The following is a 25,677-nucleotide window of genomic DNA, read 5'->3' as shown; positions in this document are numbered from 1 at the left end:
TTGAGTCTCAGCATTAAATGAGGCTTAACAATAACTTTCCCATATTAAAAGGATAACGGCTCAAACTGATCATCGAAGATCAAGATCAACATAGTGTCAAAATGTTTTTTTAGAATTTGCTAAGTAGTCGGGTTTGATGTATTGAATATTAATCATTGTGTTATTTTTCCCCTTTACCTGGATCCTTCTTAACAACAGTGAATCACTATTCCTGATCCTCTGTGGCACTACAATGTAACTATACACATAGCGTGCATAGAGCCCTGCATTATTATCATAGCTGTATGTAGGGTCTAGCTCTACCTGGCTTTTTATATGTTGTACTGTACCTTAATCCCAGCTAGATTTACACATACAGCTAAACTCTGGATTGCGATGTGGAGTTTTAAGAAACACTTTCCCTCTAACGTTATCAAATACTAGCTAAATATTTTATAAGTTTCGATGCTGGCTATGCATCTGTTTATGGCATCGACCACCACTACGATGCTGGGGTAATAGCCATGAAGAAATCCGCCATGGATGATCAAGAGGTCCTGATCATTCTTTAAAGTAAATTTGGCATCGAGCATTGTAAATGTATTCCATGTTCTCGGGTATTGGATTGTGGTTAGGGCTACCTCCCAGTCCCCTTTAAGGTCCTCAGGCTTTAACCAGTTCCATGTTATAAATAGAAATGTGACTGTCAGGGAACATGTCCTTGGATGGAAAGGTAATATAGAATATATAAAATGACGTTGTCTCCATATTGGTGCCTTCAGAGAGCCCCTGTACTCACACACACAGCACGGGGAGCTGGCCACCACCCAACTGTTAAATTTTTCAAGCCAACATCTCCTTTTGACAAAGGCCTATCTGCTTGCACCACTACTTTTCCGTTTTCAGAGTCTTTTCAACCTTGTACACCCAGTATGGATCGTCAGGTACCTTTTTTAGGTCATCGTTGTAAATGCCACCCAACACAGTTTCATCAACATAGTCCTTTAACCTGTCAATATATAAACCTTCTTTAAGCTCCACACTCTCCACTATAAATATTTCAGTGCTAAACCTCAGCTGGTAGTCCTCGTAAAGACCCCTTTCACATTTCACACCCTAAAATGATCACCTTCTCTTAAAAGAGGCTTCTTTACCTTGACAGCTAAAAGGCTCCTGTACACTGTTCTTCATACTGCTAAAGAACTTATCGGGTGTTACCTCTATGGGAGACATTTTGATGGTTGATGTGATAACTGGCATTATAAGTATCTATAAACACCTGTAGAACATCCACATATCGGTATGTGTTGTAGGCCTTGAAATATCGCCACATCTTAGATTTTAAAGTTCTGTTAAAACGCTCTATCACAGCTGCTTTTACCTCTGTGTGCGTTACAAAATGATGAACAGCGTGCTATTTTAATAATTTCTGAAATTACCTGTTTAAACATTTCTTTCTGGCATCTGTTTGCAGTTTTTGAGGGGTGCGCCCTTTCCTGAATATGGCTTTAAAAGTCGTAGTGACTCTGGTATCAGTTTTATTGCTTAGAGCTTCTACAAAAGCATACTTGGACAATACATCTATTACCATTAATATATATCGAGTTCCGTTATTATGCTTGGCTAGATCTTGAAGACTGATTGTATCCGCCTGCCATCGATAATCTAGCTGCGCACTAACAATGGTCGGTTTCCTCTTAAAACACCTTAGTGGGCTTGTGGAGTGAATAGCCTCTTCCCAGATAACCAGGTCTTCACCTACGCACTGTTTACCGACTCATTTCCAACGAAAGCCCTTCTAAACAGACCTTTGACGTTTAAAAAGCTTATGTCCCCCACTTGTATCATAATAAAGCTACTTTAACCCAGCCCGACATGTTATCAGCCCCAACAACCCACAAAATGAAAGACAAAGGTTTTGTGTAAGGTCATTTTATTAAAAACTAAAGAATGTTAGCAACACATTAACAGGGCATACTTGACAGTTTCCTGGTGCACATCTTATCATTGTTGTTGGTCAGCTTGCTGACTTTTCATTATGTATACCTAATATGACACACGCCACAGACACTACTGGGGGCAGGCAGATAATTTGTCACAGCGTCAAAAGTTTTTATATTTTTACAGCTATATACTCAACTGCTCTAGAGAGGACTTCCCGGTCACCCCTCCTATAACTTTGTACACTTAGGATACTGACAACATTCAAAGGATCGTACAATTCTCTGTAGTACAATACAAAACCTTTATTTCTGAAAATATCTGCAGTCAAAATCTCCAAGGCAATATGTAAGCTGGTCGTCGGTGACAGTATTAACTTCCGTATAGGGTACTTGCAGAAGTTCAAGTATTCATCCATTGTAAGTAGCCAAGCATTAACACACCAGTTGGCTACACATGTGGGACTGTCACACAGCATCGCCGTGAATGGTTCAATAAGCTTTCAGATAGCGCAGAGTTGTGGGTTGTATTTCGTTATTCTTTCTTTAAGCAGCACATATATCAACCTGGCTTTCACAGCAATCACTGCAAAACCTTTAACAGGCCACATGTCGTCGCAGGGTACGCCTGGAGCTTCCTTTTCAAAATCTATGATGTTATAGATACAAACACATTTCTTACGCAGCTCTATGTTTTTGATTGTGGAGCTTTCGCCTGTTTTGAACAGCATAAGCATTAAAAACAGACAACATTAACCGTCGGCAGCGCACCCTCTACCCCGAATCTTTTTGCTGGTGCTTTCTAAGGTTCAAAAAAGAAAGAAAGACAAACTATTAGTTAAAATTACAATATAGCTGTTTATTCAATATAAGTAAATGACTATAATGATCTTTACAAACCTCAACATTTTCAACAGACTCTGCAGCGGTTCTGAAATCTTGAGTCGCTGACATTTATCGAGGTGTAACCAGAGTCAGAGTTTGCATGTGGCTGTTGCATGATGATGGCCTCCGTAGCCAGTTCCTCCATATCTTTATAGACTGGTCAGTTAGGAGCTGTTATAGATTCCATAATACCATCTTCTATTTCGATGAAGTTGTTTCCAACAATTGTTTCCTTACTCGAGGCTTTACTGCAGCTACTGAAGCCCTTAATAGAGGATATTAGTTGAGGCAAATTCTTGAGGCTGACCTTTCCCAACTGGCACCAGAGCTCCTTGTCAAGACCGGTAACGGCATGAACACCCTCTTTAAGATCACTGTGCTGTGCATTCGTCTCCATGGTCGGTGATGTCAGGCTGCAATAATATCTATTGATAGTGTTCAAACGACCATCAGAGGGAGTCTTTTTGATCAGGTAACTGTCTCTCTTCATAACCTCCGATCAATCTCTTGCTGGAGGGCTCCTCCTGGGTTTGGCATAGGCTGCTTAGGGGCCTCCTTATATGTAAACTAAGCATCGAAAAGGGGGTCGTACTCCATGACATCACATTATTGTCACATGATTTCCAGGAGCTTTGGTTTGTCGGGGGCTGCCGCATAGCCCTAGCCACGTGGTGAGGCCATGAGCATGTGACTAGCACGTGACTGGGGTGATGTCACAACATATGTGACACCCCCCCCCCCGGAATTGGTATTATTTACAGGCCCCTGGGGACCGGGCAAGGGTAAACCCAGTGACTAAAGTGACGTCACTGTCCGGGGTGGGATAACAGAGTTCTTGTTTGATGTCAAAAGGTATCCCTTTGTTCTACTCATAACCAATAACCACATTCGGAGAATAGGGCACAAAAAACAGATGGGTGGCCTCAAGATTGGTCCTCGTCCACATTTAGTAGCTTTTACGAAATTCGAGGATGTCCTTGGCTAAGTGATGAAGGTAAAACCCAGGCGCTAAATGTAAGCATTAGATGCATTGATTAGTAGCAGGCAGCAAAGAGAAAAAAATGCCAAAACGCTGACTTTTTACAATGGCACTAAATGCTGTCGGACAGCCAGGTAAAAGCCTGAGTTATGTGTGTTTTTTTTATTTTTTTTAAACCTCCACAGGGTAACAACTAAATGCTTCTTTTTTTAACGTCTCGTGATGCTGTGCTAAGCAGGGATGTTGGTTAATTGAATTGGCCTGGTAGGCTTCTTCTGAAATCATCATCAATATAGAAATGATAATAACCAATGCCTTCTTGTAATAATAACAATACTGATAATAATAATAACAAAAATAAGAAGAAGAATTTGTAGCAGTAAACGTAAGTCTAACCTGTGGCAAAGCGACGTGTATGGAGCTCTCCAGAGATTAATCCACAAGCCACTGGGAATTTGTCAGATGAGAAGAGAATCTTCTGATTATCAGTGAGCTCAACAGTAGACAGACACCTGCCTGTGGTTGAAAAGGAGGGGTGTGACATGGTTAACCCCAGTGCCCATTAAAGTAATCAAATAAAAACCCTGAAGAGCTCAACTATGAAACCAACCCACCACAGGGCAGTCTCCTAAATTCACACAGTCCTAGCACCCCAAGCCTTTTCTTCCATCCAACACCCTGTATTCACCCTGTTATTCACAATTCACGTACAACCTGTCCTTTAGCCCATCTCTCATTCTGTTCAAACACTCACTGACTTCAGGACCAATCTTTTTAACAATAGGCAAACATCCTTGATATTAGGCCTGTCCTTTAACCAATCTTTTTTTTTAACTTATTTTTGTTAAATTTTTTAAAAGATGTAACAGAAACACACGAGTAACATATGCCCCCTTCGGGCTCTTGACCACGTGTCTCCACAAGGGTCAGCAGCCCATCCTTCCTCCCCTCTCCCTTTCAATCCTCTCCCAAACCACAGAGGACAACAGTATCAGAGTTATGTAAATGGTCCTACGGGGGGCTCCATGAGGTCTCAATTGCTGTTGCACGTCTTGCAGATCATAAGTTAGTCTTTCCATTGCCATAAGTGACCAGAGTCTTATGGAACAGTTTGCAATGTTCAGTTTAAGCAGTTCTTTATCAACTGGCCACTAGTTCTTGTTTTTCAGTGTGTAAAAAATACCTGTCCAAAGACGCCTCATTAGGCCCTAGCATTGTGAAGGTTGCATGCCTAGTAATGTCACCAATGGGTGATTGGGTATAGGGAAACCACAGTGTCCCTGATGTGGCTGAGAATTTCTTTCCAGTAGATAATACTTTTTGGGCATGCCCAGCAAGTGTGCAGCATCGTCCCTTCTTTGCTGCACCTCTCCAACAGCGATCATCACAATTTGGGAATATGTTCTTAAGTATGCACCAACTGAATATCTATGTGCAAGATGTTTATTGATGCTGTGCATTGTATTAGGTATATTGACCAACAGGGATCTCCTTTCCCATTGCCCTTTCCTAACGTCTCATGCACGGTCATTTATGATTATCTGTAATTGTGATTAGTTTATCATAGATAGCCAAGACCAGACATTTGGTGGAGTTGTACTGGGTAAGAAGATTTTCAAATTCTGTAACATCTCTAATACTTGCCTCCTTTTAATGAGGGTTCATTGCCCAGTGCAGCAGGTGAAAATATCTATGTATTTCGTCATGCCCCAACACAAATTCCAGTTTACAGTCTTGAAATGATTTGAACCTCTGTTTTAGAAACAACTTGTGCATCATTATACAATTACCCTTCCTCCACATAGCAAATTGCTTCTCATCTTAGACTGGATTAAAATTGTCATTACCAAGCAGTGAGTTCAAAGGGAGAGGAATGTCATAAGTTCCCTACTTCTAGTTACTGAAATCCATACCTCTTGTGTTGGTCGAAGAAGTCTGAGACATAAGTCACAGATGATCATTCCTATGGTCGGGCCAAGGTAGGGAGCCACAAGACCACCAAAAGAGGCCCATGAAACATCTTCCATTCCATAAATGCCCAATTTTTCTTTGCCTCTACAAGGGGCTACTCGAAGGCCAACCTTAAAGTACGGCCAAGTAATACTTTTCTAAATCTGGGACTTTCAACAATATATTCCAACGATATTCCTGGCTTGCCCTCTGCCTAATGGATTTGTCACATTCCTTTTGCAGTAGCGATATTTGTGATTTGGGGAGAATCACCGGCAATGCCTGAAATAGGATTAGCAGCCGTGGTAGTATATTCATTTTCAGCACAGCCATTCTGCCAGTCCAGAAGATATAGAGGGTCACTATATATGGAAATGATGTGTAATAACCTTAATAAGTTCATGATAATTAGCCCCATAAACAACACATAGCGTAGGTGTTAATCAGACTCCCAGATATTCAATACTACTATTTGCCCACTGGAATAAGGCTGTGGTGTCGAGAGCATAGTTAACTGCCTAACTAAGATGGATTCCCAACATCTCAGGCTTAGATTAAGCCGGAAAACTGATACCTTTCTGAATTGTTGCAGAATTTGCATTGCCATTGGTATGGAGCCTATGGGGTCTGATGAAAATTTCATCTGCAAACAAGCCTCCTTGCTACAAACTGTGTCCACCTTAGCTCAACACTACAGCCTCAAGTGAGAACTGGTCTATGAGGCAGTGGGGCCTTTCTCAGCAGCCATGTTATTGAAGTATGGTGTATGACTGCCTCAAATGTGTGCTACAGATTAAAAAATACAGTGGTAGATAAACAGAGAATCAAATTTTCCATGAAGAGTGGCAGGATGCGGATGAGTTCAGCTTTTGTCTTTTCCCTTTGACTTGGACCAACCCAAAGACTTGAAACTCGAAGAGGACCCATAGCAGGAAAGGTCTTGAGATTGAGAACAGGGCCGTGCCTTGGACTTTGTGGACAACTTGTGCAGGTTCCACTTCCAATGTTAAGTGACGTACAGCTTCGCTTCAACATCCCGGATTGCCTTGAGGTTCATGAGGGCACACTCCTAGCACAACTTGGAATTATGCCCCAAACCCAAACACCAGAGGCATAGCATACCTCATGTGAGTTTGTCACAGCCATTTGTTTTGACATTCCCTACAAAATTTAAACCATGTAGTATTTGGAGGGGACATACCATGCAGTGGTGGTCCACTGGTGGAACTTACATGGCGCAAAGTGGTAGTGTCACTTCTGTGGAATAACAAAGTCAATGCGGAGCCTCATGACACTACAGTGGCATGCTGAAGCACTGCTGTTTAAAGTTTCTGGATTTAGTCTGGCACCTGGGGATAGTCTAAAGGTGAGCAATCTGCAATTAGAAGTATTCATCAGAAGAAAGTCTTCTCATTATCTTGAAATCTAGTTCATTGCTTCCTAACTTGAGTTCACTGATTGATGACCTCTCCTCGTTTTCAGGTTAAAGGATCAACTTTGGCAAGAGTGAGGTGCTTGTCCTCTCCAACACTTTGATTTTCAAACTCTTCTATACATAGGTAGAATGGGAAACACGTCTCCAGTGGCAAACACAGTTATAACTAGAATACACCAAAGAGGATTGGGCATCTTTACAAGGCTCACAAGACATGAAAATGAGGGAAACATGGCATAAAAAGTACATATTTGTAAATACTGCTAAATTGGCATTGGACCACATTCAGTCTGCACTGGACAAAACGTTCCTCTCACAATCCCTACCCTGTTCCTCCCCCCACCCGTCAAGTCTAGCCCTCCTCCCTACCTTTAGCCTCCCAACCCCTCCACTCACATTTATAGATCCGATATGAGGGTCAACAAAAGACATAAAAGCAGGCCTGTCATTTTAATACACTGGGTGACTAAAATGCCTCATGCAAATACACATACAGCCTTCAACAGCCATACATTAATTCATGTGTTCAAGTGAAAACACACAGGGAACATAGAAGACTACTTCTCTTTCTTTCTTACATTATGCCTAAAATACACTACATATCGTGACCTCATTGAGAGCTGTTAATTCTCTCGCAATTACAATGTGCACTGGGTTTGACCGTGCCCAAGATTTAACATTAGTTATTGTTGATATATTTACTGACTGAGATGGTATTACTTTATATTGTACTGTATGACAGAACTAGTATCATACAACGGAAATAAAGAATTGTCTATAAACAGGAGACTCCAAAACAACAATTTAATAATGAGTTGTACCTATAGATGGGTAGCAAAACTACAGGGATCAAAACATAGAGCTCTCACTGACAATTCCTGTTAAGACTAATAGCAGCTCATTTACTACCTCTAGCTACGGTCACATTTGAATTACTATCTGTCATTTGTTATACCAAGCACCACAGTAATTATGTGGTAATCGAACACTAAATTACATGGCATGGTTATTGATGAACACGACAAAGGAAAAGTAAATTAGGCAGTAAGAAGAGCAAGAAGTAATGTATTATGAACTTTAAATGCACTGGCACACACGCTGGCATTACCACCTAGCTAATTCAATCATTTAGCACAAACTGGTATATATAGGCTCCTCAGCACTACAGAAAATGTATAATTTACCTAAGAAGCTATGCACATCCGACAGCTCATATACAAAATGCGATTCTCCAGAAACTGATGATTTTATCTTAAATAAACACACAGGAAAGCCATTTTATTAACATTGCCTTTAAGTGCCAGGACCGAAGAAAAATACTGTACGCTAAATATTTATTATTTAAGAATCTCACTAGGAAGCAACTTAAGAATAAAGACATCAGATCTTAAAAAGAGACCTCAACATTTCTGAGATATTTCTATACCCTGGGTGCCATCTTGAAACATATCCTGTTTTGAGAGCAGTGCCTGTGAGGCAAACATGAACTTGCTTGAATAATGAACCAACAATGTCCACGAAAAAGGTAGACTCTTTTTCCCCGACAATCCTTCCCTTGTGTCCAATCACTTAATATTGGCATGATCTAGACCTCTCATGCCTACAGTATAGCAATCAAAACCTGAGACATAAATAGATACGATATGCAAAGCATCTAGCACTGCACGCTACAACCTGTGTGGAGCATTTGTAGTCACTATTAATATGTGTGTGCTAGGATCATATTTTAAGATAAATCAGACAATTATGAAAGAGATAGTGGACTGTATGGCACTCGAGCAAATCCAAAATTAAGAAGCTGCCTTGAAATCACAATTTCAGTAGCCTTGGTTACACCTTCCTAAAGCACAACAGCATTATTTATTATTTATGATTACTAAATGAAATTGAATCCTTGGGCCACTTAAGAAAGGTACTAGTTGGACACCTAATTACTGCTATTTAGTATTTATGTTTTTCCTAACTTTGACAAAAGATTAGATTAATGTACTATGGCTATCTTGTGTTTTAAGCACTTTGAATTTCCACTACAGCTCTACATTTTAAAGTACCTCCATGCCAAAATAACATGTCCTTAGGACATCCTTGCATCTTGTAAATGCCTTAAGGTTGGCTACTGAAGCAATCAGTAGGCATCAACATAAAACATAGCCTGTCTGGTCAACAGGCAACAACCAGGGCCCAAACCCCACACACATGTTTCACTTATTGCATGAAGGAGGAGCTACCTACCCGTGTCATCGTTGCTCATCGTAAACCAGGTGATGTATGTTTCTCTATGTTTACTGTGTGACGACAGAGCTGTGCCAGTGATAAAGAGCCTGGTTAACGCGTGTGTCAGTGATGTCACAGATGACACACTAAGGGGCTTATCTTTCAAAACAGCAGTCTAAATTAACCAATTTTTATTGTCTCTGTAGTCCAATCCCTGTTAAACATGTCTAGATCTCCGAATGGCCTGGCTAAGGGGTAACAACTGGTAGAACTCTGCCTAGGGTTTGGACTCAGCTACACAGGACCAGCATTATAATGTCCTGCCCTTAGGCATGGCTTGAGGGTTGGGAGCTGGAGTTGTAAAATGCACTGAAATGGTTGGCTGCCTGTTAGCTACAGCAAGAAGAAGATCATTTCCTTTTTCCACAGAGTTGACACCTGTAATCCTTTCAATAACTCACAGAAGAACAGCAGTTCGTTTTTCACTGATATTCCTGCAGCAAGTCTGCAGTTTCCTCCAGATCGACTTTGCAGCACAGAGAATCACAGGACCAGAAATAGCTAGCAAGTGCTGCATCCTAGGTAAGATCTCTTAGTCTGGGCTGAGGGGTGATGAACCCAAGATACAGTACCATTCCTACAGAACATCCTAAAGCCCCTGACTTTACGTTTGGTGCAACTTTAGAATGGGAAGATGAAAAAGACCTGACATGGAAAGAGAGAGGAGAAACTAAAAAAAAGGGAACCCTACTCACTTGGAACCAGGGTGCTTAAATTGTTATAAAAAACACAATGGCTCCTGTGGACTAATGGCGAAATAATCTCAATGTATGAATGCACAATGGCAATGCAATGGGTTATTGTGATGTCAAAAAGAGAAGAAGTCAAATACACATAGGATTTAATATTTCAAAAACAATTATTTATATAGTTTTAGACAAAAATATACATAAGTGATACCTAAATAATCATCAGCCTTTATTGAGTGGTGTTCCAGTGAAACAACGGAACCTAGAATACTAGTGACATATTCGTGACATATATACAAGGTTTCCTATATTTCATAAAAAACGACCATTTGCAGGTATATATTATATGAACCGTGCTTTACACAGTGATAAGTGCTGGTGTTTAATGGTTCGCTTTTGAAAACTGTTGATGGCGTTTCGACACTGTGTGCAATATAGGGTCTCTTCAGGACCTTAGAGGGTCATTGTACCAAGCAGACAGACAGACGCTGTCCTGCACCGTAGCTGTCCAGATGCAAGTACACCACTGGGACACCACTCACTAAAGACTGATGATTATTTAGTTATCACTTATGTATATTGTGTTTTTAAATACTACATCCTATGTGTATTTGACTCCTTCTCTTTTTGACATCACAATAGCCCATTGCATTGCCATTGTGCGTTCATACATTGAGATTATTTCGCCATTAGTCCACAGGAGCCATTGTTTTTTGATAACAATGGAAAGAGAGGAGCAGATATGACACTCCAATTAATGAAGGGAACTAATGAACTCTGACTTTCCTACAGGTTCAACACTCCCCAGTTCAACTCTTACCTATGGTAAGACAGTAAATATTGCACATCAAATGTAGCTTCTATTAAGAAAAATGAAAACAATGCCAACCATCACATATTCTTCATCCTTCACCACACATAGCAGTTATCTTTCGACCTTTTTGTCTCACAAATGACAAGGGACGCTGTTTTACTCCAGCAGTGTGGAGGACTACACTACCCAGACAGAGAGGCGGCCCTCTGAGGTCCACAGCTGTATTTAATCATGGAGCGCTATATAGCGGGTATGGGTTCCCTTCTGCGCTGGACCCTGTTTTACTGCAGGAGTGTGGAGGACTACCCTGGGCTGCGAGGCGGACATGCGGTCATTTGGGGTCCACAGCTGTTTCCACCCGTGAAGCACAATATGTAGCTCGTTCGGGTCCCGTGCTGCACGGGTGCGCCAGGGCAAAGCCCGGGCCAAAGGCAGCACCATCCGTGCCCAAAGGAGGCTGGGTTGCGTCCCCCCCCGTATCCCGGTCTGACAGTCTGAAGGAGAAGTTATTTGCTGTTAGGGCGGCCGATTCTCTTTCACTAGTCTGATGGTACTATGAGATGGCGTCAAACCATGATGGACATCGATTGGGCGTTAGGCAGTGCTCTCCTGTAGCTGTAACTAGTGGCTGGCAGGAGACCCTTTATCCCATCTAATTGTACTTTTGCTCTGTAAATCCAGTTTGTCCGGCTGTCTCGCTTTTCTACCTCATAGTGACCGGATTACGAGATCTATTTGCAGGTCTGACATGGGGAAGCATAACGCTCTTAGTAAATCAGTTACAACAATGGATGTCTTTTTCAGCAGGGCTGCAGGTGTCCTTTATAAGGAAATTTACCTGGCTGCGCATAGGCCATCGCGCTCCCCCTCATTGATCCTGCCTTCTGAGTTGCTGAGGACATCCTAGTCTACCCATTGATGTGGGTCTAGGACTGATTTCTTTCCCTCCTCCAACAGGTTGCAGACAGGACGGCCCCTCATCTGTACCCATGGACCTGGGCGGGTGATTCTTCACTTAGCGGGCCTTGCTCTCAGGATAGCTGTGCGGGAGCAGCTGCCATAGAAGCTTTGGAGAGGGGTTACAGGGCAGCTCGAAAGAGGAAGAAAATAGAGCCTAGTGGGAAATACAAGCGCTTTCAGGTTAACTTGGGTCAACTATTGAGGGCCGACATTCCTGAGGCTGTGGGGCAAGTTAATATGGAAGTTGTAATGGTCTCCTTTCAGTTTACGTTAGTTGCAGCCCTGGCCGCTAAGTTGGAGCTCACTTGCCAGCGCTTGACAGCAATTGAGATGGAACTCTCTAATTTCAATCACTAATCACTGCATGCAGGAGTCCGAATTTCTACCTCTGTTGGGGACGCGTTCAGGCAAGGCAGTAGCTCTGTTGCTAAATGCAGCTTACGTTTTATTAGACCCCGCGTTTTTATTTAAACGATTTTAAGCTTGTTTAACTTTGATCTATGTGTCCTATGCTTTAATCTGCTATTTTTGCACTTACCATTGTGTGAGATATTGATTGCTGCCTCGATTTTGTTGCCCCTCCCCAGTCCACCACGGGTGCTGTTCCGATTGTGTGGAGGGAGGAAAGGTAACTTCCGGGCCAAGGGAGGTTAGCGCTCCAGCACTCGCGCTCCCCCTCCATTTAACCGGATGCCCTGTCAGACGCGCAGCGGACGCGTTCAGGCAAGGCAGTAGTCCTGTTGCTGTAGCTAAATGCAGCTTACGTTTTATTAGACCCCGCGATTTTTTAAAACGATTTTAAGCTTGTTTAACTTTGATTTATGTGTCCTATGCTTTAATCTGCTATTTTTGCACTTACCATTGTGTGGGATATTGATTGCTGCCTCGATTTTGTTGCCCCTCCCCGGTCCACCACGGGTGCTGTCCCGATTGTGTGGAGGGAGGAAAGGTAACTTCCGGGCCGAGGAAGGTCAGCGCTCCAGCACTCGTGCTCCCCCTCCATTTAACCGGATGCCCGGTCAGACGCGCAGCGGACACCCGCAGCGGGAGCGCCGGCGTCACGCCAAAGGCAAGCCCGTTTGCGCCTGTCTGCGCCTGGTTGGGACCAGAGGCCACAACCCCTGTTTATTCTCGGGTTGGAACCTTCTCATATAGCTCTCACTCTCTCCATGCGCTCCATACAGTCACTATTGAAGCCTGTCGGCATTCCATAAATGCGCTGAATGGAGATGTGCAATGCTCTCACTGTGACTTTGCTCTTTCGCCCCCTACCAAAGTTTCAGAATGTTCTGATACTCCGGCTATTTTAAAGATATTTCTACTTAATTGTAGATCCTTTTCTAAACATTCCATGGAACATGCAATGTTATTAGAAGATCTAAAACCCGTTGTCCTTTTTCTAACTGAGTCATGGCTCCATAAAGAATCAGACCCAACTCTTGTGCAAACTCTTCCTCCTGACTATTCTATAAATCGGATTGACCGTAAGATTGGTAGAGGAGGGGGTATAGCCATTATTTTTAAAAATATTTTTCTCTGTCGTATCACTGCAGACCCCTTATTAGACTGTGAGAGCTTGGCTTTCTCCCTAGAGATCTCTTCGACTAGCACTTTCTCTGGCCTCCTAGTTTATCGCCCCCCAGGTAGCGCTAGACAATTCCTCAATGCACTACCCACAGTAGTTGCAGATCTAGCTTTGGGACCAGCCAACTTCACTATACTGGGTGACCTTAATGTACACCTAGATAACTCTTCTGATAGATTGGCTATAGAACTGATCGAGAATTTATCAGCACTCCAGCTCATGGAGATAGTGTCGAAACCCACTCATTCCAAAGGTCACCTATTGGACCCAGTCTTTAGTAACTGTAGCGAACTTACTATTGGACTCCCCATCCCCCTTCCCTGGACTGATCATTTCCTGATCCCGTTAACATGGGAAATTCCCGGACCCGTTTGCTCCTCTAATATAATTCCGGCTCGTGAGCGAAATTGGTCAAAACTCCCAATTGATCAGTGGACCTCGGTCCTGGAAATTAATAGACCGACCTGTGAATTCAATTTCAATCTGGGGAAAGCTAATGAGAAATGTAACTCTTGGATCCAAAGTTCCTTAGACATAGTACTTCCTAAGAAACCCGTCCATATAGCCAATAGACCGAAAAATGCACCGTGGTTTACTCATATTCTGAGGGAAATTAACCAGCGCTACAGACGGCTTGAAAGGAGATGGAGACTGGATTATTCAGATCTCAGTAAAATAGAATACAGGGAATCTATCAGACGTTACAAATCTGAAATTAAAACTACCCAAGCTACCTATTACAAACAGAAAATTGAGTTAGCAGTAAACTTCCCCCAAATAATTTTTTTACATTGCTAGAGCCCTTATTAATCTGCCTCAGAAACCTCCTATGTTGGATGATGCTTTTGCTCACTGTAACAATCTGGCAGAGTTCTTTCAAAAGAAAATCCAAACGATCTATCAGGGTTTTTCGTCCCCTCAGCCCACCAATTCCATGACTACCCCTGCTGAGTTGACTGCAGGAAGCCATACCCTACTAGCACAATTCCCTCTTCTTGATTCTGCCTCGCTGGGCCTAATTATGGCAGACATAAAATCGGGCTCTCCCATAGACCCTGTTCCTCCCCAGGCCCTCACCTTAGTTGCAGATACTATTCGCCCTATAATTCTTGACTTGGTGAATTCCTCTATCTACTCAGGTGTAGTACCTTTGGCGTGGAAATGTGCAATGGTTAAAGCCCTTTTGAAAAAACGAATCTTGATCAGGCCAATCTGGCCAATTATCGCCCTATCTATCTTCTGCCGTGGGTGAGTAAGATTCTAGAGAGGCATGTAAACAATACTCTTGTAGCCTTTCTGGAAACTAATAATTTACTGCACCCCTCCCAGACCGGGTTTCGTCCCCAGTTTGGCACTGAGACTGCTCTCCTTGCGTGACAGAAGAAGCAAGAAGGATTCTAGATCAAGGGGGCACTGTGGCTATTATCCTTCTTGACCTCAACGCCGCATTCGATACTGTTAACCATACTACTCTGCTTCTCAGAATTAAGAATCTGGGAGTGTCCGGTATGGCAATAGAGTGGCTGCAGTCGTTTCTCAGTGACCGCTCTTTTAGGGTTTTTGAGGGAGACGTAGTCTCTAACCAGTTCCCTCTCAGCTGTGGGGTTCGTCAGGGCTCTGCCCTGAGCCCTGCGCTGTTTAATATATACATGAGACTCTTGGCAGAGATAGTCCATCCATTTGGCATAAAAATCATCACCTATGCAGATGATACTCAGCTTGTTGTGGCACTTAACTACCCTGTGGGGTCATCTAGCACCCTAGGCTGTTGCCTAGAGGAGGTTGCCAAGTGGATGGAACTCTCATGCCTTAAACTTAATGGGAACAAGACGGAGCTTATGCTCCTGGGTAACTCCCCTGCCTTCAATCCGGCATCTCTTTGGCCAGTCTGCCTAGGCCTGGCCCTGACCCCCAAAGATCAAATTAAGAGCCTTGGCATCTGGATTGACCACTCCCTCATGTTCAGCCATCAGGCAGCAAAGTTTTCTGCAACATGCTCTGGCCTACTAAGGATGCTTCGGAAGGTTCTTCCCCTCCTTCTTTTCCACGCCAGAAGGATCATGGTCCATGCTTTGATCCTCTCTCGCCTGGATTATGGAAATGCATTATATCTGGGAGCTCCGCAGTATACCATCAACAACCTCCAAATCATTCAGAAATGTGCTGCCCGTAGACTTCTTCAGATTCCTAGCCGGCAGTCCGCTAAACAAGCACTAAAGAGCCTGCACTGCTTGCCGATCAGGGAAAGGATCCAGTTTAAGGCTATGTGTTTGGTCCATGAAGTCTTTTGGAGGAACGGCCCACCATTCTCCAATCTCTGATCACTCCCTACCAACCAAAGAGAGACCTTCGGTCATCTGCCTCCTTTCTTGCTCTTCAACCCAAAATAAGGAGTCAGATGTGGTGGGCGATCCTTCTCATATAATGGTGCCATTGGTTGGAATGCTCTTCCACTTCAACTGCGGAAAGAGCCCAATCTTCTTTCATTTCGCAAGCTCTGAAAAACTTGGCTCTTTTAGCTCTGTATCTTCTTCCACTGTCCTTTGCTTTTACTAGTCCGCAGCGCTGGGAGGCCTCCGGGTAGCCATTGCGCTTTATAAATGTCATTCCATTCCATTCCATTCTGCTCCTGCATGTCCATCCTCCACTGCCACATTGCGTCCTAATCATCCTGCTGTAGAGAGGATGTGTGGGCCAATGGCTGTAGTCTCAGAGAAGGCTGTTGTGTCGTCGGTCACAGGGGGGGTAAAATCATATCCCATATACCCACAGGGGTGGCGTGGATGGTGGGGATCCTGCAGTTTCAAGGCTCAAGGTCAGACCCCTGGTTAGGGGTGGTGAGGACCCTTCTAGAAGCTGATCCACAAGACTCCCTTTGCCTAAACCTGTGTCCTTAATTTACCTCCCGTGGCAATGCCCTATGTTGTTATATTGGGAAATGTCCCAAAGCTTTTGGCTGATACTGAGGAGAGCTTCTATCAACTAAGGAATAAAGTTGTGCATTGGTTGGGCATGAACACTGCCGTGGGGGTTTGTGTCGGAACTTATATTAACATGGTTCGACAGACAAGCTGGCTGGGAAAAGGAGAGAAAACCTTGGCAGAGGACTGAGTGGTCATAAATTTCAACAGCCCACACATGCCAGGGATGATTTTAGACTGCTTCAAGGGTGTCTCTTTTAACAGCCCTGTCTCTTCTATCTTGGCACTCCCATTGGGCTTTTTCAATAAACCACGGGCTTTTGTTTCTCAACATGACCACTGGCAACATTTGATATGGCAGGCATATGTGAGGGCTGGTTGGTCTTCGACTCCACCAGAGCTGGCCCTCTCTAACAGATTTGCCCCCTTGAACCGCTTGGATGCTTATGATTGACTGCCAGGGGACATTAGGCAGAATACTCAAGTATTCTGTGAGGCCCTGGTTTTCCCACTGCAGCAAAATTTGGCTTTGATGGATTGTAATCCCAGGACCATCTGTAAATGTATTCTTTGGAATGTTGCCGGTATCTCTGGAAGACTTGATGATCCAAAATGGCTGACCGTAACAAAGGGGTTTGAGATAATTTGGCTTCAAGAGACTTGGGTAATAGAGAATTGTCATTTTTTACAGGTATGTAAAAAACTCTTATCACCAGTGTTAGAATCCAGGACTGGTTGAGCAAAGGGGCAGCTGATCATTTTTGCTTCACTGGCAATAAAAAGGAGGTTTGAGGTGTTACCCACTGGAGCCACCAGCTTGCAGGCTTTACTATTCTCTGCTGGCCCAAATAAGCTGATAATGTTTAATTTTTAGAATGACAAATCCCCACTGCATGAAAAATGCAATGTTCAGATATTGGGCTCTTTTGTAAAACATTTGATGAGTTTAAAAACAGCTTTGGTATATATTATGATGGCAGGAGGTGTTAACGTCCACCTGTGCGAGGACCAGAGGGAAACAGGGGTTTTAAATTCTGGTTGCCCTCTTGTGTCCTACTTAGAACATTGCCAACAGGGTACTACTTTAAATATATTGTTGAACAAGTTGAACCCAGCTTTTACAATGGATAAGAAGTCTATGATTAGAAGGGACGTTAACCCCACCTTCATAGAAAGAGGTTGTAAGTCATTAGTGGATTTCATCTTTGTTTCCACACCTCTCCTGTTGCATATCCCTGAATTTTGGGTTCCGATGAACCCTTTCAGTGACCATAATCCAGTGTGCGTCTCTATCTGTTGAGCTGCCCTGATTAAAAGCCCTAGTGTCTGTGTCCAAGGGGTCACCACAGCTACAAGTCAGGGGAGGGGACTTAAGTGGTCCCAGATAATACCTGAGGAGTTTTACAAGTCTTTGTACTCTAATAGTGAAAGGGACTTAGATACCTGTATTTCCACCACAAATAGTGTACGTGACATTATGAGGTCCTTCTTTGAGATTTCTAAAACAGTATCTGGTCTTCTGGAGGCACCCAAGTCCTGAAGGTGCATGACTTTTTCCAGATGGTTTGATTCTGGCTGTTCGAAAGCGCTGGGGGAGTTTAAGTGTGCTTTAAGTCATAAGGCCAGGGATCAAGCCCTGGTTAAGAGGTGTCATTATATGTGTAAAAGAGAACAAGCTAGGCACAAAAATGACTTAAAGGATGAGGCTTGGGCAGACCTAATAGAGGCAAATAACTTGAATTGTAGCTCGAAATTCTGGCGTATTATTAATAGAACTTTACTTTTTCAGTGCATGAGGAATTAGGTATATGCTTTCATTCAGACATCATGGCCTTTCGACCCCTTGCAGGTCTGGTATTAAATTAAGCATGAAGATTCTGCAAGATTGTTTGTCCCAGGACCATGCACTTTATGTCCCTTGGCTCAAGCCTATTTGGGCCTCTTTTCAGAATCGAGGCAGGGGTGACCTATTCAGCTCACCTGAAGGGAACCTTAAGGCTGATTATGGTTGGGTTAAAGAACATTTGCTTCAGGCAAAGGTTTATGGACAGAGAAGGAACAGTATCAGCAAACCCCTGTGTCCGAAGTCATATTATGTTGAAGACAGTATCACCTACAGAACCATACCTTCTTTCTGTAAAGAACAGGTATGATTGATTCCTGTTAACTAGGTTTTGATTGGACATATTGCTCTTTTTATTAGCTTATCCACGTAGAAAGAAGAGGGGGCACAAATTTACATCCTGCAGCTGTGACAATAGGTCCTCCAGGATACCCTGCACTTTACTATGCTCTGCAATTTGTACGCGATGATCCAGAAGGCATATCTCGTTCCTGTTTTGAAAATGGCAACTTTTTTCCAAGTTAGGCCAGCTCTTAGGTATTTACAGATGCTCTCAGGAGATGCTGTCCCATTGCCCCACCCCCCTATGTGGGCACTCTCCAAAGCCTCCTTCATATCACCACATCTAACATTTAGATTCAATCTGTGCTCACTTAATCAAGGAAGGCTCTTGATGAAGCCACCTGTAGAAACAGGTACTTCTTCTCTTGCTAGTCACACCTCAACCTCATCGCATATCTCACTGATGTGGTATGGCCACTGATTGATAGTTCATTTCAGATGGCCATCAAAGCCTTTTTTCCTGGCCAATCTCTAGGGCTTAAATCAAGGTGTAATAGCAGTCTAGATTCTCCCCACTTCACCACCTTCCTTTTACATTCTGCCCTCAAAATGAGGTCTCTAAGCTCCACTCTTGATTACCACCATACCAGTGCCTGCTGTGACTTCTTTAGGTGGATTTAACTTCTGAAGAAGTGTAAAGATTTTCCCTACACCTTCTTGACTTATGTACTGAGTCAGTCTCAATAGGTCGGCAAGCAAGTGAGCAATTTTCAAGAGCCTCAGTGTGCAGTTCAACAGAAACTCCCAGAATTGTCACATGGTGCGGCTGTGCAGGTTATTCAGAATTTCTATCCCCTCTTCCAAGGTTGTTAGCACATTCACAGCATTGTACTTGAAGGACTTAATGGCCTTGAGATTCACATCTACCACTGCAGCATGTTCCTCCTAGGCCTGCAGTCTCCTTTAATTGTTCTCAGTTCTTTGTTCCAGTGGAAGCACCCTACTGGATAACCTTTCCAGCTATCTTTCCACATTCTAAAGTGTCTTTTTGATGGACCATATATCATGTTTGAAATCAGAATGCAGAGTGTTTACGTACACCAAAGAGTCCTCCCCGCTAGTGAAAGAGCAGCCTCCTCAAGGAACTGAGTGGACAACTCACCCATGCCTGGTTTAGAAGAGCCTGCTCATGATGCAAAGAAGTCTACATTCCCTTTGTGCCTCCTGACATCTATGGCAAGGTTACAAGCTAGATTCTGCAGAACTAGGCAGTACTTTTGTCAAGCATTGGAATTGATTGTATTTATAGGGGCCTTCAAATATGTGGCCCAACAACGGGACGTCTTTAGAACTGAGGGCCCCCATCCATTGAATTGGACCCTTTCTGTGGCTTCTAATGTTACAGGGCCTGCGCACCAACTGATGAATAAACACTACACCTCTCAGTTCGCTTCTAAAATCTGTGAGTCACCTACCAAAGCATACACCTTACCGCACCTTTGGTATGCAGCAGTGATCCAGATATCATACCCTGCGACTTCTATTTCCTGATCAAGAGACACGGATGCCTTACATGCTGCTTCCTTGTTCTCACTTATGGATCTGTTCAAAGGGACGCCACAGTTGTCCTAGGCATTTCATGTCTCAGCAGGCCTAGCAGCGTAAGCACAGCAAGTCTTCAGTAAGATCACAACTACCCCGCAATTGCAGTGTTTATGATCTCCATGAGCACCACACCTTCCAGTTGTCAAGTGCTAGCTGCAATTGCTAGCTGCAGTGGCATAGCAATTCTTCAGGGGAGCCAGGCCAGTCTGAAGACAACAACGTAGTTGGGAAAGCCGAATAACGTGGCCATTGTGCACTCTGGCTCCACACCTCTATTTTCTGTTTAAATTGTCTTTATTGTAAGAATGAACAAGGGTTTTTCAGTTAATGCTTAGCAAATTGAGATTGGTGCCAAAGATTCTTTGTTTTAAATGCAGTCTTCTATGCTTCTGAATTTAAACTACCATTGTCTACCGACCTATTTTTCCCAATACTACGTCCAACACGATGGGACCCTAAAAAGTCAAGTTTACCTTTCTGCTCATGCGTAGTGTTAGTTAAAGCATGTCGCTGGCTTGATTCACAGCGCCATTCTCTGCCGCAAATGTACATTTAAAGCTGAAAATGGCTCCATTTACACTTATTGGGTATCGACAAAAGAATGCCTAGCAGGTACAAATGCATTTACTACTGTGGAATTGTATACCACAACTGCGTAAAACTACACAGTAGCAAGAGGCGAGGAGCACTTGTGAATAATCAGATCACTCCAATTGTTTAATTTTTGTTCCTGTGGGATCAACTGTCCATTTATCCATACATTTTGAACCTTAATTTCTCAATAACTACTGCACAGATTTACACTAGATCACAAAAAGCACACTTCCTGTGTAAAGATCTAGCTTCCTGACAAATTGTTATAAGCCTTTTCAGCTGTTTTATCTGTATCCCTGAATCATTTTTCCTGAGTAAAATGCATGAGAAAAAAGATGTGTTGGGATCCACGCCTTAACGGATAATTCTGAAGCTTTTGAGGAAGGAACGGAGGAGAATAAACCTTTTCTGAAAAGTTTTGTAAAGGTTCATCAAGCGGTGTTGAAGTTGTTAGTAAAAACAAACAAGACTCTTGCTATAACTACACAGTGACAACCCCTACTATGTAATATTTGAAGAAAAATATGGATGCACATAACATGCTCTATCTGATACTCAAGGAAGAACAGCCAGGCGGAACCAGTAGCCTGTAAACAAGCAATGTCACCCAAGTTGTTTCCTCAAATATCAAATTAATCACTTGAATTAAGGATGAAGACATGACCTGGTGATTGGTAATGCGTGGCTGGAACCTGGTGCCTTGATGTAGAGGGAGAGTGATGTCCGGAGGCAGTTGGACTTTTTTTTATTGAGGAAAGGTCATCCTGTTTGAATAAAAAAAGAAAACGGTAAGCCACTATTGTAAAAAGTCACTGTCTCCTTATCTTAAGGCCTCTCTGTGAAAACCACTGGTACTCAAAGGATTGTACAGGAAATTATAAAGAAGCTTAATGGTACTGAATCCCAAGCAAATTGTGCAAGCTATGTGTTTCCATCTGAGCACACAAAGAAACAACTCATTGCCTCATCACAGATTCTTTTATGACATAACTTGTAGATTTTACAAGAACCAGCATTCACTAATGTAATTTTTGAATGTTTTGTATTGTACTTGGTTTATTCTAGTTTCACTGGAAAGGAAGGAAAGATGCTCAGATGTAATCTTTAAAATGTAGAAATAGCTTTGTTACAATACAATTCAATAAGTACCCATAAAGAGACATCCACATACAAACACTGTTTAGTACCTTTACAGAAGACTAACATTTTTAAGAGCTCATGTACTCAGTAGAGAAACCCTACTGATGTTTTAGGTTGTCCAAAGTCATAGCAGTATATCATCAGATCCTAAAAGTCTATGTTGATGAAGTTTCCAACATTAAATCAGGTTGAGCTATGATTGAATTAAGGAGAGAAGCGAGCTCAATAGTTGGTTTACCAATGATTTAGAATAATGGAAGAGATCACTAAGGAAGAGGAAGTGGAGTCAATTCAGATTCGAGGAAGATTTGTTAGGCCTAAGGTTGGCTAAAACATGTATAACAGAGATATCCAAGATAGAAAAAAGACAGAAAATACAGCTTACGCTGAGAAATCTAAAAATGACTTGACAGATTTAAATCTACAATAATCCAATACATCTCAAAAGAAAGGAGTAATTCCATAACATTTTTTCTTTCAAAAACAACCTGCTGATATCAGAAGTAAGAGTGGATGAAGACTGTCATGCTGTGCATCCCTCTCCGAAAAATGGCAAATAGTTTCTTTAAAAGAAGTTACTGAGGAACGTCATTAGGATTGTTAACAACCTTAACACCAAAGAAAGTCTAGGAAACCCCTGCACAGTGAAGCGGTCCAAAGGGGGATTGAACTTTTTGCCCCTACTTTAGTGCAAATGGTGAATAAATATTCCTAACTGGGGAGTTAACTGAAGAACTAAGAAAGACCTTGGTGTTTTCCACTACTAAAGAAGCCCACTATACAGTTGGCAAACTGGTGCTTTGAGAATGGCGGGTGGTAGGAATGTTGTGTGCATTTATAAGCATAACTGGCAAATTTAAGTTGTTTTAAAAACGTTCTAGCCAGAACCATAACTCACCTTTTAACAGTACTTTTTCTGGTGAATTTCATTGCTTTTTTATGAGGTTCTTAATTTCTTACCTGGGTCTGAGACCAGATCCTCTACTCAAACACAACAGCCACCCAACCACAGCTGTACACTGCCTTTGGCAGACTGTGACCTGGCCCTGAGCTCCACCCACTGTGGACAGGCAACCACCGGTGCACACAGCCTGTGCCCAACTTGCAGCAGGAACTGCGCAGTTGTGGTTGGGAACAGGATCTGCACCATACCGCATGCCTTCAAAGCAAAGCCGAACAGTAATTTTTGTGTTTGCGTGTGCTTTTTTTTTTTCCAGATGTGACGTACAAGTCAGGCACAAAATGGTGGTCAAATGCAGCATTTAAAATGGCCACTGGAGAGCTCTTGAGTCATCTGACTAGAAGGTTGTGAGGCACTTTTCCCTTCAGGAGTGACTTGTATTTTCCATGGCTATGGGTACCCCTGACCACTGCTTTGTGGTAAGTCACGTTTGGATTTGGCTCTCCATGGATTTGAGAAAAAAAGATTCACAGCACAATAATTGTTAGTTAGAGAAAACTTGTGAGTTTTAAGATTGCAGAAAAACATGTCATCACTAATCTAGCCAATAACGTTTTGTAAAAAAGTGACTGACATGACTCCTGAGTTAAAAAGGCAGAGATACTTCAAAGTGCTAAGCCTTTAAATCCTGCTCTGAAACTCTGAATTTATGAGTCGGTGAATGGGTGTGTGAGTGGCTGTATGGGTTTGTGAATGGGTGTGTAAGTGGGTATATGGGTCTGTGACTGGGTTTGTGAATGGCTTTATGGGTCTGTAAGTGGGTGTGTGAGTGGTTTTGTGGGTGTGTGAGTGGCTGTATGGGTCTGTGAGCGGGTGTGTAAGTGGGCATAAGGGTTTGTGACTGGGTGTGTGAATGGCTTTATGGATCTGTAAGTGGGTGTGTGAGTGGTTATGTGGGTGTATGAGTGGGCATGTCGGTGGCTGTATTGGTCTGTGAGAGGATGTGGGAGTGGTTTTGTGAGTGTGTGAGTGGATGTGCGAATGACTGTAAGAGTGTGTGGATGGGTGGGGACTGTGGGTCTATGACTGGATGTGACAGTGGGAGAATGGGTGTGTGAGTGGGTGTCTAAGTATCTGTGTGGGTGTGTCAGTAGCCGTAGCTGTGTGAGTGCCTGGGCAACAACAGAACCTCATCTTTCCCTTTATCCAACAAGAGTCCACAGATTTGCCCAAAATATCTACTTTCTACTGGGTTAATTACTAAGTGCTACCTTGTTGGGTATATGGCCAGTGCACATTCTAGACTACATCTGCATAATGGACCATGAGGAAATGTCTCCAGTGATCTTGTGTGCGTTTCAGCAATGTGATTGTTCCTCATGTGACTTTATCCAGAAATCTGTGATAACATGAATCAATCAATAGACAAGACAACAAGACTACAAAGAGGTAAATCTCCACCAAACAAGTGTACTTCCTCTTATCTGTATGAAGTAAGTGTTTCTTTGTTTGGTGAAGTTGTTGTCATATTCCTCTGCATCAAGAACACATCACCAAATTTGTCAGGAAACACACCAGGGTCCTTTTAGTAGGCTGTTCATTAACGTGGGAAAAGGAGGGTCGACCTTTGGATACTACTAAGGAAAACAGGGCGGGGTCAAACGGGCGGTCCATGCAGATGATTTTGGGCATTTGCATACTCAGGGTAATTAAAATGGAGAACCATGTACTCTGCTCTCAAGACAAGAAAAAAAACACTTATCACAGCCATCACAGATCAGATTGCACTCCAATAGATCCACTATGCATTCACCTCCATTAAGAGTTTCACATTGTTTTTCAACGTGGAATACAAGAGGAAACACACTTCCTTTGCCTTCGCCAAGCCTAAGAAGTTAGATCATTTATGCTTTACAGAAGTGGAGCCTCAACAGGGGAACCTGCTGTGTTTATATTTGTAAGTGCTTCCCGTTGTGGTTTAAATACTGTGAAATGAGCATCAGGGTCATAATGGAACCTTTGTTTTTACAAGAAGAGTCCACAGTTTTGCCGAAAAAGTCTACCCAACTGGAGTACTTTCCATTGATTATTTAATAACTGCTGCCTCGTTGGGTTAATGTCTAGTGCATATTCTACACTACAGCTTCATAAAGGACCACAAGGTAATGTCTCCAGTGACCCTGTGTGCATGTCATTTCGGCAGCGAGATTGTTTCTCGAGCGTGTTGATCCACAAATCTGTGATAACATAAATCCTCATCAAGTGAAGACGACGAGACTACAAAGCGGCTGATTCTGATCCGGGTCGGAAGGGCACAGAACGCGATCCGGCCGGAAAAACTACGAGCCGTACACGTGTTTTCCGACCGACTTGTACAGCTGTACGAGCGAGCCAGTACGATGCGGGCTACATGAAATTCACTGACCGAGTCGTTTCCGGGTCCGAACCGCTCCGTACGTCTCGGTCGTAAGCTAACCGTGGCGTGCAATGGATGCGATTCATGACCGAGCCAGTATGATGCACGCGTCAGACAGCCTGTGCGAGCCGGAGTGTCCGGCTCGCAAAAGTTCGCAGAGTCGGACTTCGGGGTCTGCGTCGGACCCCCCGACACCCGCATCCGTACGACTCGCACACAGGGGGAGACCCATGGGACTCCCCCACACAGGCATGTATGGCGCAGATGGCACCGACGCGTACCCACTGTAGGGGGCGCACTTGTCCGAGACGTACCCATTCCGTCAATGGGATCGCATGTACGCGTCGTACAACTGGCTCCCATTGACTTCTATGGGAGTCCAGCCGAACTGAGTCCAACAGCATACGTGCGCATCGTACTCGCTCGGTCGGACTGTAGGGGTCCGGCTCGGTCGGAAAACACTCCGGATCCGGCTCGGTCGGAGT

At 43.2% G+C, this 25,677-nt stretch overlaps 1 protein-coding gene across 2 annotated transcripts in view; it reads right to left on the bottom strand.

The window, feature by feature from the left end:
- The window catches only part of LOC146785479 (nuclear body protein SP140-like protein), a 509,550-nt gene that overhangs the window by 194,563 nt on the left and 289,310 nt on the right, over positions 1-25,677 (bottom strand). For both annotated transcript variants that reach the window (XM_085634556.1, XM_085634557.1), the window contains exons 9-10: positions 21,400-21,499; positions 4,180-4,299 (exon numbers count right to left, since the gene is read on the bottom strand). In XM_085634556.1, the coding sequence (XP_085490682.1) occupies positions 4,180-4,299; positions 21,400-21,499 (220 nt within the window). The remainder of the gene's footprint in view (positions 1-4,179; positions 4,300-21,399; positions 21,500-25,677) is intronic.

Source organism: Triturus cristatus, chromosome 11 (assembly GCF_964204655.1).
Source record: "Triturus cristatus chromosome 11, aTriCri1.1, whole genome shotgun sequence".
NCBI lineage: Eukaryota > Metazoa > Chordata > Amphibia > Caudata > Salamandridae > Triturus > Triturus cristatus.
Note: the sequence above shows the minus strand (reverse complement) of the source record. Positions and strands in the feature narration are given on the sequence as shown.